Here is an 18,200-nt window from a genome sequence, read left to right on the forward strand (position 1 = left end):
CCCGCCGTAGTTGCTTAGCGGCGAGATGGTGTTGGGCTGCTAAGCACGAGGTCGCGGGATCGAATCCCGGCTATGGCGGGCGCGTTTCGATGGGGGGCGAAAGCACCCGTGTACTTAGATTTAGGTACACGTTAAAGAACCCCAGGTGGTAATCAGACGGTTGTTTTGGCACGTAAAACCCCATACTTTAATTTTTTAAGCTACAGATTGCAGCATTTTTACTGGTTCTGGGCCGCGATTTTGTAGCGATGCCTCCTCCCGATGCTAATGCCTTTCGGTGCTTTTCGCGTTCGTGAATGGTCAAACGATGCTCCGCCCCAGGCGGAGCATTGAAAGCGGCCACTCACGATCGCTTAAAGCGCCGAAAGGCATTAGCATCGGGAGGAGGCATCGCTACAAAAATGTCGGCCCTGCTCACTCTCACTATGTCGAAAATACACAATTCACATTATTACGGTCAATATAGAAACTGCAAAACACTGTCCAACTTTTGTTTGATGTCGCATGGACGCGTTTTATTTATTCGAAATGTGTTGGCAACAAATATGTCGCCGACTTCTCTAGAACATCTGCAACCTCTCGCTGTCGCCCATGAGTGAGCACAAACTTTCTTTTTAATAGCCCTTAGTTTTCAAGACGCAAACATGCACGGAAAGGCCGTGTCTGCAATTTCTATTTTAAATAGGTTGTAAATTGTTAAATTCGTTAGTTTATGGGCTTTTGTGTGCCAAAACCACGATACGTTTATGAGGCACGTCGCAGTGGCCAGGATGGGGTAGGGGCGCTCCAGATTAACCTCAGCTACCTGGAGTTATTTGACGTGCACTCAGCGCATGGTAGACGATCGTTTTTTGTATTCCCTCCCCATCGGAATGCGGCAGGGATCGTACACGTGACTTCGAGCTAAGCAGCGCATCGCCATAGCCACTGGGTTACCGCGGCGGGTGGGTTGTAAACTGTGCATTGTGCCGAAAGCTTATAGACCGTTTACAGCGGTTAGCTTACGGAGCGCAAATAGGTGGCGTTACTGGCTCCGACGCCATGTGACGCCTTTTGAGTGTAACCGAACGCGAGAATCGCGGCAGAAGGGGAATGGGCTTGTGATAATTCTCTCGAATGTGTAGTATAACATATGGCACGTATGAAGCAAAGGGTAACGTGGTACGCCTGATAGATGTATCCTCCAACACTATGACATATCAGCGTACCTTGCAGTACCAACAATAGGAAACGTGATTTCTCAGGTTGTGTAGACAGTGGCTTAATTTAATAAATAAATGGTTATCTGTCATATATGAATGTGTGTTTTTACAGAGTATAGGCTATTCAACTTTGTAAAAAAAGATCTGCAGCTCCGTTATGAATGTGATAGGAACAGTTACGAGCGTGAGGGAACTAGGAACGATTGAGTGCCCTCTCGCAAACTTTTGATGTCGCTGCACTGTCATGCTTTCAACGAACATTTCGCGTCCGGTAATGGGCATTTTATTAACAAGTGCAAACAACTAGTCATGGCTCGTACGCACGCGTAATGGCAGTGGATTGCGCATGCAGTCATGATAATAAACCGAGAACGTTTCGTGTAAACATATTTTCCTGTGTTGTGGCAAGTACACGAATTAAAAAGATGTTGTTTCGCTGCAAACTTTGTTTTCAGCTTGTAAAAAACTAACGAAATATCCTTAACCTACTGCTGTTTCGTTCAAGCGCAATACACCAAGGCAACGTTGGACGCCGTAGTTTAATTACTTCTATCTTTTTCATTATTCTAATGTCTAATTCGGTGACCGATATGCTAACCTAAAGTTTACAGTCACTGAAGTATCCTTACGTGATCTGAATGCGAAAGCATTAGGACTTATCTAAGTAAGTTACTACCTCTAATTAAAACTCCGCCTTAATCCACATTAATCCACCTCAATCCACTTTAGTTCACCTTAATCCAATTTTGGGAGTGGGCGTCTATTTGGGAGTCTGTCGGACGCCGTGGCTGTTCACCGTGGGATTTCGCAGTGCGAGCTGCAGCAGGTCCAGCACCGGGAACGTGCATTTCTCTTCCCCTTTGCTGTTATTGTTTTTTTCCTTTGTTTCCAGGTATCTTTCGCTTTCGTTTATCCATACACCAAGCTTTATATATTCTTTTACCTGAGGTATTTCCTGGCCCTGAATTGACACTGTCTATTCACTGTTTTCATTGAGTACCATAACACCTGATTCTTCAACGCTAAATTTCCGGCCTAAATTCTCGACTTCCAGTTCACAGATATTAACCAGACGTTGCGTATCACTCTGCGTGTTAGCTAGCAACACAATGTCGTCCGCATAAAACAAACCTGGAAGCGGCTGCTTTGCTACTGTACCCGCCTGTTTAATAATAATATTTGGGGTTTTACGTGCCAAAACCACTTTCTGATTATGAGGCACGCCGTAGTGGAGGACTCCGGAAATTTTGACCACCTGGGGTTCTTTAACGTGCACCTAAATCTAAGCACACGGGTGTTTTCGCATTTCGCCCCATCGAAATGCGGCCGCCGTGGCCGGGATTCGATCCCGCGACCTCGTGCTCAGCAGCCCAACACCATAGCCACTGAGCAACCACGGCGGGTTACCCGCCTGTTTGTATGAGAGATTAAACCCTATATTATTTTCCTCTAGCGCCCTTTCCACCCTAACTATGTACATAATAAACGGTAGTGGGGTTAAAGGGCACCCCTGACTCAGTCCCTTGTTGATGTCAACTTTCTCCTCGCTTCTCATCCCTTCCCATTCAACGCAAACGTTATTTTCTAGGTAAATCTATCTCAAAAGCTAGGTAGACTCGTCGCCTAGCTTATGCTGCAGAATATGCAGAATATGCAGAATATCGTATGCAGAATATCCAACAAAATGTTGCTGTCTACGTTGTCATACGCTCATAAAATGACCAAACAGGCCACATATAACGGTCTCCTTTCTACTCCGGATATTTCAACAGACTGAGTAAGGACAAATAAGTTATCATTCAGGCGCCTACGTATTCTGCAGCCATTCTGAAGTTCTCCCAAAATGCCATCGTTCTCTGCCCATGTTTGCAGCTTTAATTTATTTGCCTGCATTGCTAACCTGTATATTACGGATGTAATAGTCAACAGTCTATATGAGTGAATTCTATCTTTCTCCCCCTTACGTTTATAAATTAAATTCGTTCTACTTTGTCGCCAACTGTCTGGTATTTGCCTATCTTTAAAGATAAGCGAAAAACGTTTAAATTTAAATGTTTTTCTGCTGCTTTCAACAGAGCTTCCTTACTTTCTGGACCTAGTTCATTAATCAGCCTAACGGAAATCTCGTCTAGCCCTGTGGCTGTGGTCTTCGGAATTTTCTCTGCAGCTTACTTCCAATTGAAACTTGTCAGCACCAGCTCCTTTTCCGTGTGGTTCTCTTTCATGCACTTTTTTTTTTCTCAATTACAACCTCGTCGTTGTCTTGGAAAGATTCGGTTGTTATTTTTCGGATCTGATTTAATACCGCGTCCCCTTCCAGTTTGTTTCCATCTTCGTCTAGGATATGTTATTGTATTGTTCCAGACTTCTTGCCTAATAAGTTTATGTTTTTCCAAAATATTCTAGGTGCGGCCTTCTTTTTCTAACGTATTTCTGACAACCGACGTTCACTTTCACCTTTTATCTTTGCTTGAACCAGTATTTGAACCATCGATTTTTTTCTGCCGGTATATTTCCCATTTTCTGGCTACTTCATTCTTTGGGAACGGCGATTTTTTTGCCTGCCTGGAACGCCTCTTAGAGGCGTTCTGTCGTTCGGCGATCGCTTCTCGAATCTGCATGTTCCACCAGCTTTTCGGTTTCTTTTTTCCTTTCCAACGAGCATGTTGCTTTTCTTTCGGTACTTCTGTCGTGAGGATGGATGGATGTTATGAGCGTCCCCTTTGATACGGGGCGGTGGGTTGCACCACCAAGCTCTTGCTATTACATTGCCTAATGTCCTACCTAGGTTAAACAATTAAAAAAAAGAAAGAGAAACCACTGTGAACTACCGCACCCAAATTTTCTGATCCCCTATTTCGAACTGTGCTTTTGTACGTCTCCGTTTTTTGTCGTTTCCCTACTTCCACCAATCCTCCAATCGCCTCTTACTAATCTCTATTGCCGACATGTTTACTTTTCCACTGCTCTCGCTGAACCCAAGGGCTTCAAGGAGGCCAATGGTGCCTAACTTGACCGCTGGGTAGACGTTTTCACATTCTAATAAAACATGCTCCATAGTCTCCCTAGCTTTATCGCAGCAAGCATATGGAGGAGGTGAGGAGGCGAGCGCCATCTGGTGCTGTTTGAAGGAACTCAGCGGCGCACGCGGCGCGCGCCTCCCGCTTTGATTGGTTGAGTTTTAGACTGCGGCTGCGAATAAATCGCGGGATTCTAGTCATGTACAGCTTCGCTGTAAAATAAGTATGCTCAATCGGGTATCGCTTCATTGGAAAACGCACACGCGCCGACGTGGAGTATTCGCCCACCGCGGTCAGTGTAAAATTAGGCTGCATGAGAATAATTACCAGCGCTAACGTTCTGTTGGCGCTTTCCGACGAAAGCCGTTGCATTTCTGGCAAATAATTATAATTCATCCAGAAAGTGAAAGAAGGTCGTTTCTGTGTGGACTCATCACGTCGTTAGGGTCGCTAACGTCGTCCGCTATCGGGAAGGAGACGCCATAACGCGCTCAGTGGCGGCGGGGTCACGTGTTCAAACATGGCAGCGCCCATGCAGTGATGCTGTAAACGGTCTATGTATTAACTACTGCCTAAAGAAGAATATAACTATTCCTTAATGCCAGCCCGTGCCTATTGTCGCATGGGGTTGGAAGTGATGGAAGAGTATATATAATGGAGGGGCGAATCGCTGTAGAAGATGGCATTAAAAAAAAAGGGGGGGGGGGGGTGTTCACGCTAACCCTTTCTCTCGCCTCATACTTCAATGCCAGTCAATAACTGTGCCCAGATTATTATGAACTCGGGCCTAATCGTACTGTTTGTCGCCTTGTGCAGATCAGTGTGGTCATATTTGTCCAGCCGAAGTTTGGGTACTACATTCACGGAAGATCAGCTCAGGGCCATGCCGACGTTTCGATGAAAGAGATGCACGAACTGCTGCGCAGAGAAGAGGTAAGTGTAGAAAACAGCATGCAGCAGATATTTCGTGCGAAAACAGGGACGGGTATACAATTCGGAGCTTATGCGATCACAGCAGTGGTGTTTCGGTGGGAATCGATCACCACGAATAATTGAACGCGGGATGCGGGGATGTTGGCACCGCATATATATGGAGAGAAGCTCGACATGCGGTGCCAGCTGTGGGCCGCTTATGCACAAAAATGTAATTATTTAGTGTTCGTGGCACTATACATACCTGTATTTTAACATCCAGGAGGACCTCTGCGGCCATAGAGGACTGCTGCCTGACACGGAACAACAAACTTTTCAGATGACACTTCCAGTTCATGTTTACGAACAGTACTGCCGTATGAGGAGACCTCTTTCGACAGTACGTAACAAATTCTTCTCTCTCAGGTCAGCTTTTTAATCCTGGATGTACAGGCACAGTCCGAAGTATAAGGACCAGGCGCAGTGTGGCTTCACTAGAGTTGTTGTATCTGCTTCCATGTACAATAAATCTACGCCTTGCCATACGCCTTACTGACTTGGAGCGCAACTTAGCATCACAGGTTGAAACGGAGACCGGCCCCCGCGGCCATAATCCTTTGGTCTGTTCTCTCGTCCTCGGCAGCTTGTGCGAGGCTGTAATCAGAAAGTCAATTCTGAAAGCACTTTCTCGGCGCGCACTACAAATGGCACGGCAATCCATGACGTTTTACTACTGCGGTGCCCAGCTTGCTTCTGAGTGCACCTGTACAGGAAGAACTAAATATTGGTGGTGACATTAGCTGCCACTTTTTTCCGCCGTTTGATTCTTCGTATTGGGAGAACTCATTGCTCACTGTTTCTTTTTTATTTAGTATGCACAAGCACCCGAAAGAATGCAGAATGGTGAGTATCAATATATATCCTGTTTTATAGCCTGTATTCAATTTCATATATGGGGTGTTTTCTTTAGCTGCACCAAAGTTTTAAAAACTACATTTAACAGATAGCATCATTCTAACCCTCGAGTTAAGTTATTCGATGAGGCGGCCATGATTTCTATGAAAAATCAAAAGGCTTAATTGAATAATTAACATAATCGCACCAATTACATGTTAATTAATTACATTAGGGCACGTATTTATAGCTACGAAGTGTAGCTGGTGAGTTTACCAGACCTATCCACTTAGAACGAATTCTGAGGATAGCACCGGCTTGCGGTAAACTTGCAGTAAAAGTGGACTCTAGAACTTTTTTTATTTTTAGAAAATGCTGTTTTATGCATTGAAGCACAAAAGTAGCTGGAACACCAATGTATTTCGTCGGACGCATTAAAATAAATATCTCCAAACTGGTGTAGTCCTGAGAATTCGTTCCAAGTGGATACGCCTTGCGACCTCATCGGCTACAATTCGTAAATCGAAATATGCGCCGTAAAGTAAGTAGTAAAATGTTAATTAGTGTAATTGTACTAATTATTCAAATAAGCATTTTGATTTCTCGTCGAAGTATTGGCCGCCTCGTCGAGTAATTTAGCTCGAGGGTTAGAATTGCGCTATCCGGCACTGGCAATTTTTAAACATTTTGTGCAGCTAAAAAAAAAACAACTGTAGTATATTATATATAACTCAACAAGGTTTACACTCGCGTTTTTGCAGTTTTAGGCAAAAAAAGGAAACATCCTTACTAATATACGTTATATTTTTCAGGGGACGGTCAACTTTCAAGGGTCAACATCGACACCGTAGTGAACACTTACAATGTCGTAACAAAATTTTTGTGCGCGTTCCTTGATCATGTGAGTGGGATCATTTCTGTACTAATTGTATTCATGCGTTATACTTCACACAGCACGCGTTGTGTACCTTTCCAAAGTAATATGAAGGGCTTTCTGTCAGCTAAATACGTGCTCCGGGGCTGCATTTTCTGTAGCAGTGTCGTATAGTTTTGTGCATCTAACTCTTAAGATAATGCATTCTTTCTACATAATTGACTTTTTTATTCATTCCAGTCATTAAAGGATGTTGATTACACGGTGAAAGACCGAACAGTTCTTGAAAAGCTTCTTGATATTGAGTTGAATGATATTGTCGACCGTGGCTTCTTTTACAATGGTAAGTACTCTGTCGTTGCATTGCAGTGAAAGTAAATGTGCCTCGTGAACTGGCGGCCAATCTGTGTCGAGCAAGTTGATAACGGATAAACAAATCCAAACAAATAGCTGTAACAGCTTTAGCCTGTCCTCCAACATGCACGAAGAAATATGACTGCTAAAAATGCGCACTTGTGATTCGAGATGTGTTGGTAACAGATAACGCTAATAAGGGTGTAGGTATCCAAATGCTAATACCGGGCATAGGGCTTATCACATACGTTTAGGATGGTACAGTGGGTGAAATGAAGTGAAATATGCTGTCGCCTTGACTGTTCTCAGCAGGCTTGTCGCAACACCTCGCGTGACAGATTGCCCGCTGGAAACAAGGCCGAAATAGTGGAGGGTTTGCCACCATTGACAACATACTATGTGCTAGGTAACTGTCGTTGTGGGACTGGTCGACGCCCGCGTCGATCAGTCCACAACAAGCTCGAAGCGTTCTGCGCAAACGTCCCGGAAACAGTAGTCTCTGCGTGCTCGAGCTGGGCATAGCCATGGCAGATCAGGACATGGACACGTAAGAATGAACGAGAGACAGACACATTGGTGTTCAAGACATGTGCCATAATGGGCGGGGGGGGGGGGGGGGGGGGAGTATTCTGTAAGTGTCCACCTAGAGGACATGTCCACTTTGTCTGCTGCTGAAGTTCTGGTTGGCTGGGCTGGGGTACGCGTGGGAAAGGAGACAGGCGCCACCGCGCCACCAGCCAATCAGCTCTTTAAGTACATGTTCTGGTGTTGTGCTACACTTCATCGCAATCGAATACGGCGGACCAACAAAACCGCATCACCACCCTAGCTCGCTCCGGGACAGGACGAAATTTTCCTCAACTTCGGTGTTTTCTATGTTTTTCATAATTTGATACCTGCTACTCTCAAGCGGATGACTATATTTCCATTTCAGGCTATTATAGCCGAGTACGGGTGCCTTGAGTCCCACTACGATGCGATTAATTTGGTCAGTAAAGCGTCAGCTTGCGCTGGTTGGTTAGTCTCCATGCTTAAAACAGCTTGAAAGAGATTAATGAGAAGATAAAACAACCTCTTGTCTGATATTCTGACTCGTCTGCGTCTCAAGTTTTACGCTGTTTACGGAGTGTTTTCTTTTTACTTCTAAGAATGCCCGTTCATCACTACTTGAGTGCTTAGTGTCTCGGTGTGGTGCATCGTTTGTCTTATGCGGATATATTAATGCTCACCATCTGCGGTGGTATTCCCGTCCCCAAGATAATCGTGAAGCAGATATTAACGAGCTTATTATGAAAAATGATCTGCAGATACCGAATGACGGTTCACCTACATGTATAGGGAAAGCAGCATTGCACTAACCTTGCGATAACGATGACAGATGCGTGCTTATAGCTTGGTCATGCGAAGCTGACCCGCGGGGCTTGGAGCCCGTATTCACAAAAAGTTCTTACGCTAAAAGCGTTCGTGCCAGCCAATGGTGATGTAGGACATATTATTAGCCAAGGCGATCACCCTGTGAAAAACAGCACTTACGAACGAAAAGCTTTGTGAAATTGGGCCCGAGATCACCTACTCATTTGGTTAACGCCAACCCATACTGTGGGCCGCAAGACAGCCGTCTATACAGCGACAACGTGGGAAAAGTTTCGTCTGCTGATCTCAGAGGCACCATCTCAAGATAGTCTGTTCACACTGATGAGTGAGTGTTTACGAGCAACGGCAGTACAACGACGATGGAGTGTCGGCAAACCAAACTCCGATTTTAGGCTTTTGCGGCTCCACGCATGTCGACGCCGTGCTTATAGGCGTACACAGCGCTCTAAACGACACACCGACTGGACTATGTATAATCGCATTGATGCAGCCGCACGGCGGCATACAAAACAGCTTCTTCGCAAGAGCTGGGCATCCTTATGTAGTTTGCTGCCTTCTGGAAGTGGGTTTGGAAGTGTATGGCGCATACTAAAGGTTCTCCGCACTCCCGAAATCTTTAAGAATCCTACGGCTGCATTGTGCATAGCTACTGGCCAGTCACCAAACGTTCTAGCGGAGGCATTCGCAGACCTTTTCGTCTCTCCTGCATCCAGTGACACCACAAATGGCGACCTTCCTTCTTTGACAAGTCAGATTACCATAACCGCTTCCTACAGTCTAGCCTGCCAGATGGACGAGGCAGACTTCACTCTTGAGGTGATGCGACACGCGCTCAGCCTCTCCAAACGCCGCACTGCCCTAGGTGAAGACGGTGTGACGTATCAAGCATTGAGGAACATTGATGCGCGTTTTCATGACCACATATTGGGCGAGTATAATGAAGAACGGAGAACGGGTGTAATCCCTGCTGAATGGAAATCGTCCGTTGTGATACCGATTTCAAAGTCCAGGCTACCTGCAAGACACCTCAAGTCATACTGGCCAATATCCCTAATTTCAAATGTCATCAAATTAGTGGAGCGAATGGTCCTGTTTCGCCTATATATCAGGCTAGAGAAGCGAATTTTTTTTTCCCTGGTGTCATGAGTGGCTTTGGGTCGTCGCCTTTCGGCTTTGGACAGCATTCCAGACCTTGTCACAGTGCTCTAATTTGCTAGAGGAAACAAGCATTTCGCGTACATGCTCTTTCAGACTTTCGACTCGGTTCCGATTATTTTCGTTCTTACAATCGCGGGAATTTCGGGACGCCTGCTCCGCTTTGTGCACAATTTTCTATTAGAGCGCCGAATGAAAGTGCGTGTCGGAAGCGTAACAGGTGAATCCCGCACTATGAAGTGCGGTGTCCCACAGGACAAATTTTTATCGCCGCTTCTGTTTAACGCCATACTCGCCGCGTTTCCAAGTCGCTTGCCTTGGGTTAGTGACTTCCCTGTGAGCATAGCTATTTATGCAGATGACATTACTCCGTGGACAAGCGTCCCTTCTCACCTTGGTCCGTGGCTTTGTACAAACTTGCAAAGAGCTCTGAACGCGACTTCGGAGTACTTAGGTGAAGTTGGTCTGCAGATATCACCTGCTAAGTCGCCTGCAATAGCATATCGTCCTTTACAGCGTGCTCGTCGAACGCTGAGCCGACTGTACCTTGACGAAACGCCGATAAGCTGGCTGAGACAACACCGTTATTTGGGCTTAATTGTGGGTGATCGCATCTTTTGGCGTCCTGCCGGTAAATTCCGTGATGTCGCAATCCTTCCTTAAGTCTGGCCGCTTTGACTGCTAGAAAAGCTGGCTGCGATCAAACAACGCTTCTGCAGGTGTACCAGTCATTTGTACTCTCAGGTATGATGTATGCGTTACCAGTCCTGGGTGTACCGCCTAGTTTGATGTCCCAACTGGAACGAGATCATCGCGTTGCCCTTCGACGAATGCTTGGATTACCTCGTGAGACGCTATCTGTTGCATTACTCACCGAAGCGCATCAGTTACCCCTGAGGCTGCAAGCTAACCGGAGAGCTCTATATCATATTGAACGTCTGCATCGCGTATCAAATGGTCAATCGCTCCTTGATCGTCTGATTCACCACCAGTTTTCTCGTATGGGAAAAATGGTGCCAGTATTTATGAACATTGCTGACATTTCTGAACATGCTGCTTCAGTTACGCCTCCGCCTCCGAAAGATATCACCAAACATGGATTTCCCGTTTACGTCACAATCCCTGACGCACACAAAAAGTCTGATATGCCTGTTTCGGCAATAATACAATTAGCTCAGTCGCACATGTTCGAAAGATTTCCAGATTATCTTCAATTATTCACAGATGCATCTGTATACAACGACAGTCAAGGCGCCTCTGCAGCTTTTTTCAGCCCTTCGACTCAAGTACGGCGTATCTTTCAAATACCTCATCCAACTTCGTCAACAACTGCGGAGCTAGCAGCGAATAATGTTGCACTGAAATACGTGCAAGAGGAGTTAACTACATCGAAGAGTGCCATCTTTACGAACTCCCGTGCTGCCCTTAGCAGGTTATAACGCAGTGATATTGATTGTCCACTTGTGCGCAGCATTACTGACTCTGCGAGCGAAATTTCATCACGTGGGGTATCTCTCGTTGTTCAATGGATACCTTCACACGTAGGAATCGCCGGGAATGAAGAGGCTGATCGGCTTGCTTCAACTTGCGCTCATAGCAACTGTGTCTGCTCTGAAATATTATGCAAGCTTGATGACGCTCGTCTGCTGATTCGTTGCCACCTACTCAAGAAGCATCCAGACTAGCGCGTCACAAATGAAACGTTCCCGCCCCGTGTTCGTGGTCGAGGCTTGCGTCGTCGCGCTACAGCGCAACTACTCAAGCTAAGGGTTGGCTGAGTGAACGTGTGCGAACGTTTATACAGACTAGGACGTGTGGTCAGCCCATCGTGTGCGTCTTGCGGCTGCTGCGAGACATTTCAGCACCTGGTATTGGAGTATCGCGCTTTCAGTGCGCAGCGCATACCTCTAGTGAGGGACTACCATCTCCTTGGCCTGCGGTGTACGACACTCGACGAATGTTTGTACGCCAATGGTTGTGCGTCTTGACGCGATCAGGCTCATAGCGCTCTATTTACTTTTCTAGAATGAACTAACCTAGGTTCACGTTTTCTTCTATTTCTTCTATTGAACATTCTTTAGTAGCGTGACCTGCAGTGACCGACCTTTTGTGCGTGACCTGTTCTGTGTGTTCTATTTTATTCTTTGAGATTTATGGTCTTGCTCTTTCTCTCCTCCCCTCCTTCCTATCTTCCATTTATATCTTTCTGTTTCCTCCTTGCCTTGGCGCTCTTTGGCAACTTCTGGACCTTGTGCCAATAAACTCCAATCATGATCATGCCTCCTCCTTTTTGAAGAGTAGGCAAGCGTTGTGCCCCTTCCGGTGGCATTTGTTAGCCTGCTCCTCGCTTTCCCTTATCTGTCAAGTGTATATATATGTTTTCAACATAAATAAATAAATAAATAAATAAATAAATAAATAAATAAATAAATAAATAATCACTGCATGTGTGTATTGTCGGGAAAAATGGATGTTAAGTTTAGTTTTTTCACAACTGCATTTTGTTTTGCAGATAATGGTCATTCTTTCGACGCTGTGATCTATCATGGCCACGAGTTCACGCTCGTTCTCTGGGATCTGCTAATGTTTTGTGTTGTCGATTTTGCTTCGAGTGACTTCATCCTGGCTGCGACGCTCACGTACGTTGTGGACAAGGTGAGCTGTCAAGAGACCAGTTACTAAAGCGCCCATCCATGCTTTCTTAGTTGAGAAAGAGAGAGAAGAAAGAAAAGAGAAAGGCAGGGAGTTTAACCAGAACGGGAAATCTAGTTTGCTACCATACACTGGGGAAAAAGGCACGCAGAAAGAAAAGACGAAAGCTACTGTTATGTGAAAAGGAGTAGCCACACGGGTACTCCGATGGCCTGTGGGCTGAGGAATATCAACGGCAAAGGAGTATCTCCTTTTTGGTAAGGATCTCTTGCGGAATTGAAGAGAGCCCAACTCCTTTGCGGGCCTAAAAAGATAACCCCGTTCGCATCTATTGAACCACAGAAATCTCGAAAAAGAAAAAGGGTGCTCTAATAATAATTTTAGTGCCTGTAAAAAGGATTTTATAGATATCAGTGACGCGGTTTGACGAGATACACTATTTTTCCAACCTTTTGTGTTGTAAGTTTCAGTTTAACGAATGAGTTTCATGGGCTTTGCTGCGTTGCTTACTAGAAACATATAAAGGAGACCGCGCCGCACCGTGTGTCAGCGCCGAAGCTTCTCTAGATGAGGGGATTCGTCAACTTAAAGGAAGGGGGTTTACTTCAAAGGACTTTAGTTCGCTCGTGTGTCGGGGGCATAAATCTATTTCGTTTAATTTCATTTCGATAAAAAGAAAAAGAGAGACAATCAGCACTGACACGATCACGTTGAGTCACCATCACCTCACATTATCGCCGCACATGGTCACGTGTTGCACAATGAAGACCTATTCAGGCTGAAACCGCTTGTGCAGGTATGTTGTCCTTGAAAATTGTAGCAGTGCCTTCGTCGTCTTCTTTTGCGATGGCTTGAGGTCAGTATTCTAAAATGCTTTGCTCTCATGATGGTCTGCGTTCAAAGCGAGATAGCGCAGACGCAAACGATCGTCTCTGCGCAGTGCAGCGAGGGCAGTTGCGGCCAAAGTCATCACGCGTAGCGCATAACGCACCTCACGAGTGTGCTTTGGCGGCCCGACTGGTTTGAACGCAGTTTGCGCGCGGCGACTGATGCTTTCGTAATCGAAAGTTTGCACCGCGTGTCATGTCTTGCTTCTTTTCGTCGGCGACAATTGGGATCTCCGTCCTGGTGTTGAGATCATGCGCCGGTGCACTCCCTTCATCACTTTATCAGAGGTGGTATCTTAATATATATTGGGTGAGAATACCCACTATTATTATTTATTTACCGCATGAAAGATAGTAAGCCATGTACAAAAAAAAAAGCGTTGCTCTTGTGCTTTCCCCGCTCCGCGGTGGTTATTAGCCCCGAAGAAATGCTTAGACAAGGGCTACACATCAGACCAAATGTTATGGAACTTGTGTGACGCAGCATCGCGTGTCGCTGATACATCATCTGTTCGCTCGTGTAACGTCGTTCTTCTTTGTCCCGGTTGGTTTGTTCCCGCTGTAAGTAAAGATGCACCACTTCAGGCAAAAATGAGGTTCCAGTAGTAACAGCTGTCTGTCTAGTCGCCCTGTTCTCGTACTGAAAGCTCTGTGACGAAATATTAAATAAATATAGCAGCGGGTCCCAACAGGTATTCTTTCTAGCCGTACGCCACGTTTGTGTCTCCGCTCGCCGCTTCTGTACACTGGTGAAGCACTGCTGTGATACGGTACTGGAGGGCAGCTTCCTGGCGAAATCGTTTGCCCACTTACCATCAGTGTATAAAACTGCATTACCACTGTTTTCGAGGACGAGCTCCACTGTTCGCAATAAATGTAATCGGAGTAACGGTATACGTTGTAGTAAAGCATAAATCGATGTATACTTAAGTTTTGCGCTTGTGTGAGCAAAGCTGCAATGTACTACGATGATGAAGAAATTACGGCCACTGACCAAGTCAAGGTGAAAAAACACACAGAGACGTTTCGGGACCCGTACGGGTTCCTTGATCACACTCTGAGTGTGATCACACTCTGAGTGTGAGAGTGTGATCAAGGAACCCGTACGGGTCCCGAAACGTCTCTGTGTGTTTTTTCACCTTGACTTGGTCAGTGGCCGTAATTTCTTCATCATCATGTTACCTGACCAGACGAACTTTCGTCGAACTCTTGACTAATGTACTACGATGTGAACCATGACGACGATGTAGTACTTCAGAATGACAATATGATAGGAATACTTACAGGTTCCCTGACAAAAATGTTCTTTTGCCTCTGTGATCAAAGTGTGTTCGCGCGTGCGTTAAACGTAAACTAAAAAGAAACACCAAATCAGGGTACGCTGATAGAGTATTTGTTGGAAACTCTATTTTTGTTAATTTTACAGCAATGGGTTGATTACAAGCAGATAAAATTAAGGTAAAAAATTCCCTTTCTTTAGTTTTGTGCCGAAACCCCTAGCGTAGGTGCATCAGTGGGATGTCATGGATTTCAAAGTATTCCTTCCTATAGACGGTTTCGCTCGCGCGATAACAGCAGCGAGAGTGCGGCCCCAAGAAACTTCCGGTCACGGGCCTTATCAGTCTATTGCGTCGGAACGCATATAGCGTTTTACAGCAAAGCTGTACAGGGATAAGATCAGGAGCTTCGTGGCGTCTGTGTGCAGAAACTGTCATCATGTGGGCCGTTCCTGGTGATAGTGCAGAAAGTGTCCAAGCTCAATGACACATACCCCTGTGGGCTCGGGGACCTGTAACGCGCCCTTGAACTACCTTTGTCACATCTGGGAACCAAGCTATCATCATCAGCAATGGCTCAATCGTCGTCGTCTTCTTTAACAGCTGGCTCCGTTGCTGCTCATCATTCTAGCTTACAATTTCACTTCTCTTCTGTGGTCGTAATGGGGAGGACGCGTTTACGGAGGTATGAACCATTACTTAGGGGCTATACGAGCCATTCGTCATCTTACGTGACAGACACATTTAATTACAGATGTGATACGCGAATGTGTGTGCGTAATCGTCACGATGACCACAGATCAGGACAATAAATATGTTCGTGCCTTTCTTCAAAATTCTTTGTCAGCTCTGTGTCGTCCGCTAAATAGTTTCGCTGGTCATTCATCTTGACTGAGTGGAATGGCTTGTGAATTTTTTAAGTTGTTTCGCTGTGCGGAAAGTCTGTTTTTAAATTTCGAAATAAAATACATGCACAGTACCCCTCAAAACTAATACATACATTTTTCTGGTATAACTTGCGGTGACCTTGACCTGTAAAATTTTCGTTATGTACAGAGGAAAAGTGTTGAAAATCTGCGGGCTTAGACTTTTACGCACTCCTGCTACTCAATATTGCCGCCAATGCCTTCTTGCTTGCTACATTTAGCGGGCTACGTCAGTGAGTAAAGCCGGAAGTCGTTCAGGGCCGATGCTCGTAAACAGCGAAAGGGTCTATTAGGCCGTTGTGGCGCCGTTAATGTAAATATTTTTTTTGGTATTGTCGAAGGGTAATTTACTAATACAGCTGGAGTAATTTTTCTACGCACGCACGCACGCACGCACGCACGCACGCACGCGCGCACGCGCGCACGCACGCATAGTAAAAAAGCCTTACGTAGCTCCTGTTTCTGGGGTATTGAACCCACTATATGATGTCGTATTTGGGTACATTTTGTGTTTGCAATCGAGGATGTGCAGTTTCCTATTTATCCCGGAAGCGGCTTTTCTCGAGGGACGGGTCCCCGCTGGCTTCTGTCTCAGGAAAATTGCGACATCGCCCGACATGACTCAACACGGGACAGCACATATACATCGATTTGGCATATATGCGCATAGCCATCTCTACTACCCCTGCACTTATACTATTTGTCGGGTCTGTTCTCTACACAACGAAACAGCAAACGCTACCTAAATCTCCTCACCGCAACAAAGCCCGCGTCATTCCTTTAATAAACCGAATTAATTCCTTTGGCTTATTCGGCTTAGAGTGGAGAACTTTCTGTGTTTCTATTTCGCCAGTTTTCGTCGCCGAGCGCCAAATCGCTTTTTGAGGCGCACGTGTTCTGCCGCGAGAATTTTGTCTCAAGGTTTAGCTGTCGTCGGTGGTGGCGTTGTGTGGCGTTTTTGCCGCCGCGAAATATTTTCTTGCCTTTTAGTCCATGCTCTAGAAACTTACCCTGCTTCCATGGGCAAAACACATTTCAATGTCAAGTACGTTGCTCCGCGATTGAAACGTGATACTCGGGCCATGCCCATGGCGGCCGGCGCTTTTTGCGCCACCCGTGAGCGCCGGGTAATAGCTGAGTGGCCGAATGTAGTCACCATGCATCGCAGAAAGGTTCTCGCTTTCATTTGATGCAGAAATGCACGAGCTCGGTGTCCCCAGCGCCTACTGGTAGCGCAAAAAGTGCCGGTGGCCACGCGCTCCGCGCATCGCGGTTTCAATCGCTCAGCACTGGTCTTGACAAGCAATTTGCGACTACCAGGAAAGCGATGCGTTGTCTCAGGTGTAGTTGCAAATAGCCCGAGGACACGCCAACGAGCTAGCTAAAAACGAGTGGGCGATGTTCTGTGGAACCCTTTCAGGGACTCTGGGAACGACCAGTACGTGGTGAGTACTACGGAGCATTCTAGACCCGATGAGCGCACGTACTGAAAATGACAAGAAGCTCCAAAATTATAGCAGACAACTTCGAGTGTACGGAAAAACTAGTCGAAGCTCTTCAGAACAAATGCATGGGACTCTCACCCGCGGCGGGATCGCCCTACGCGATGAGACTATACGCAGGGGAGGCCAATCCTAAATTAGATGAAGAAATAACGTATGCGGAAGTGTACGAGGCGCCACAAGCCGCAGTCAAAAACTCGGCACCGGCTACAGATTCGATGACAAATTCAGTATATCTAAACATGGATTCGGCGGCCCTAGCGAAAATAACAAACATTTTCAATAGCGATTGCTGGGCCAAGGGAGACTTGTCCCAAGAATGATATTTGGCTAAAATAATCATGATCACCAAACCACAAAAGAATCCCTCGATCGATACACTCCGACCGGTATCGCTCACGTCCTGGCTGGGTAAGCTCTATGATAGGGCGATCAATATCAGTACATTGCAGCGATATCTGGAAGAGCGGAGCTGGTTCCCGCACTCCATGATAGGATTTCGCGTGGGTTCATCTTGTCAAGACGCGTTCCTCTTACTTAGGGACGAAATTTTAACTAATATACCGTACGGTGACGAGAAGCTAGTCCTATAGCACTGGAACATTCGACAACATCTCTCACTCCGCAACACTCGAGGAACTCGAGCCCACGGTTTGTGGTGAGCGCACATTCAATTATGTAAAGGTGTTTCTTTCCAACCGCGAGGCGAGCACCAGTATTGGCCAAACCGCATCGGATATATTTAAAATGCATCACAAAAGAACGACGATACCCTAAGGCTTGTACAGGCCTTAGTGGTTACTTGAATCACGTATGACTTAGCTTACCAAATTCTGAACAGGGAGGAGGAAAGGAAACCTAACACGATAATCCCAACCGCTTTCAAGACGGCTCCGGGCATGCCTAAAGTACCTCCACGGAGCGCATGCTAGCTTTGGGAGTGCACAATAATTTCGACGAACTGAGGCAGGCCACTCTGATGCCAAAAGGGGAACTCCTCAGCTTCCCAAAAACGGGTAGGGCAATATTGACTCGACTTAATATCGCAGCATACCCTATTTATATCACCGAAATGGGTATACCTCTCGCTCTTTCAGTGAGATCCAAAATTACTGTAGCTCCAATTCCGAAGAACGTGCATCCTGAGTACAACAAAGAAAGGCGCAACGCA

At 46.0% G+C, this 18,200-nt stretch overlaps 1 protein-coding gene across 2 annotated transcripts in view; it reads left to right on the forward strand.

Annotated features, from left to right (window-relative positions):
* LOC135896832 (meckelin) overlaps positions 1-18,200 on the forward strand; it is a 54,990-nt gene that overhangs the window by 35,659 nt on the left and 1,131 nt on the right. For both annotated transcript variants that reach the window (XM_065425312.1, XM_065425313.1), the window contains 6 exons: positions 5,039-5,155; positions 5,418-5,534; positions 6,007-6,037; positions 6,841-6,929; positions 7,143-7,245; positions 12,298-12,440. In XM_065425312.1, coding sequence (XP_065281384.1) covers positions 5,039-5,155; positions 5,418-5,534; positions 6,007-6,037; positions 6,841-6,929; positions 7,143-7,245; positions 12,298-12,440 — 600 coding nt within the window. The remainder of the gene's footprint in view (positions 1-5,038; positions 5,156-5,417; positions 5,535-6,006; positions 6,038-6,840; positions 6,930-7,142; positions 7,246-12,297; positions 12,441-18,200) is intronic.

Source organism: Dermacentor albipictus, chromosome 1 (genome assembly GCF_038994185.2).
Source record: "Dermacentor albipictus isolate Rhodes 1998 colony chromosome 1, USDA_Dalb.pri_finalv2, whole genome shotgun sequence".
Classification (NCBI taxonomy): Eukaryota; Metazoa; Arthropoda; class Arachnida; order Ixodida; family Ixodidae; genus Dermacentor; species Dermacentor albipictus.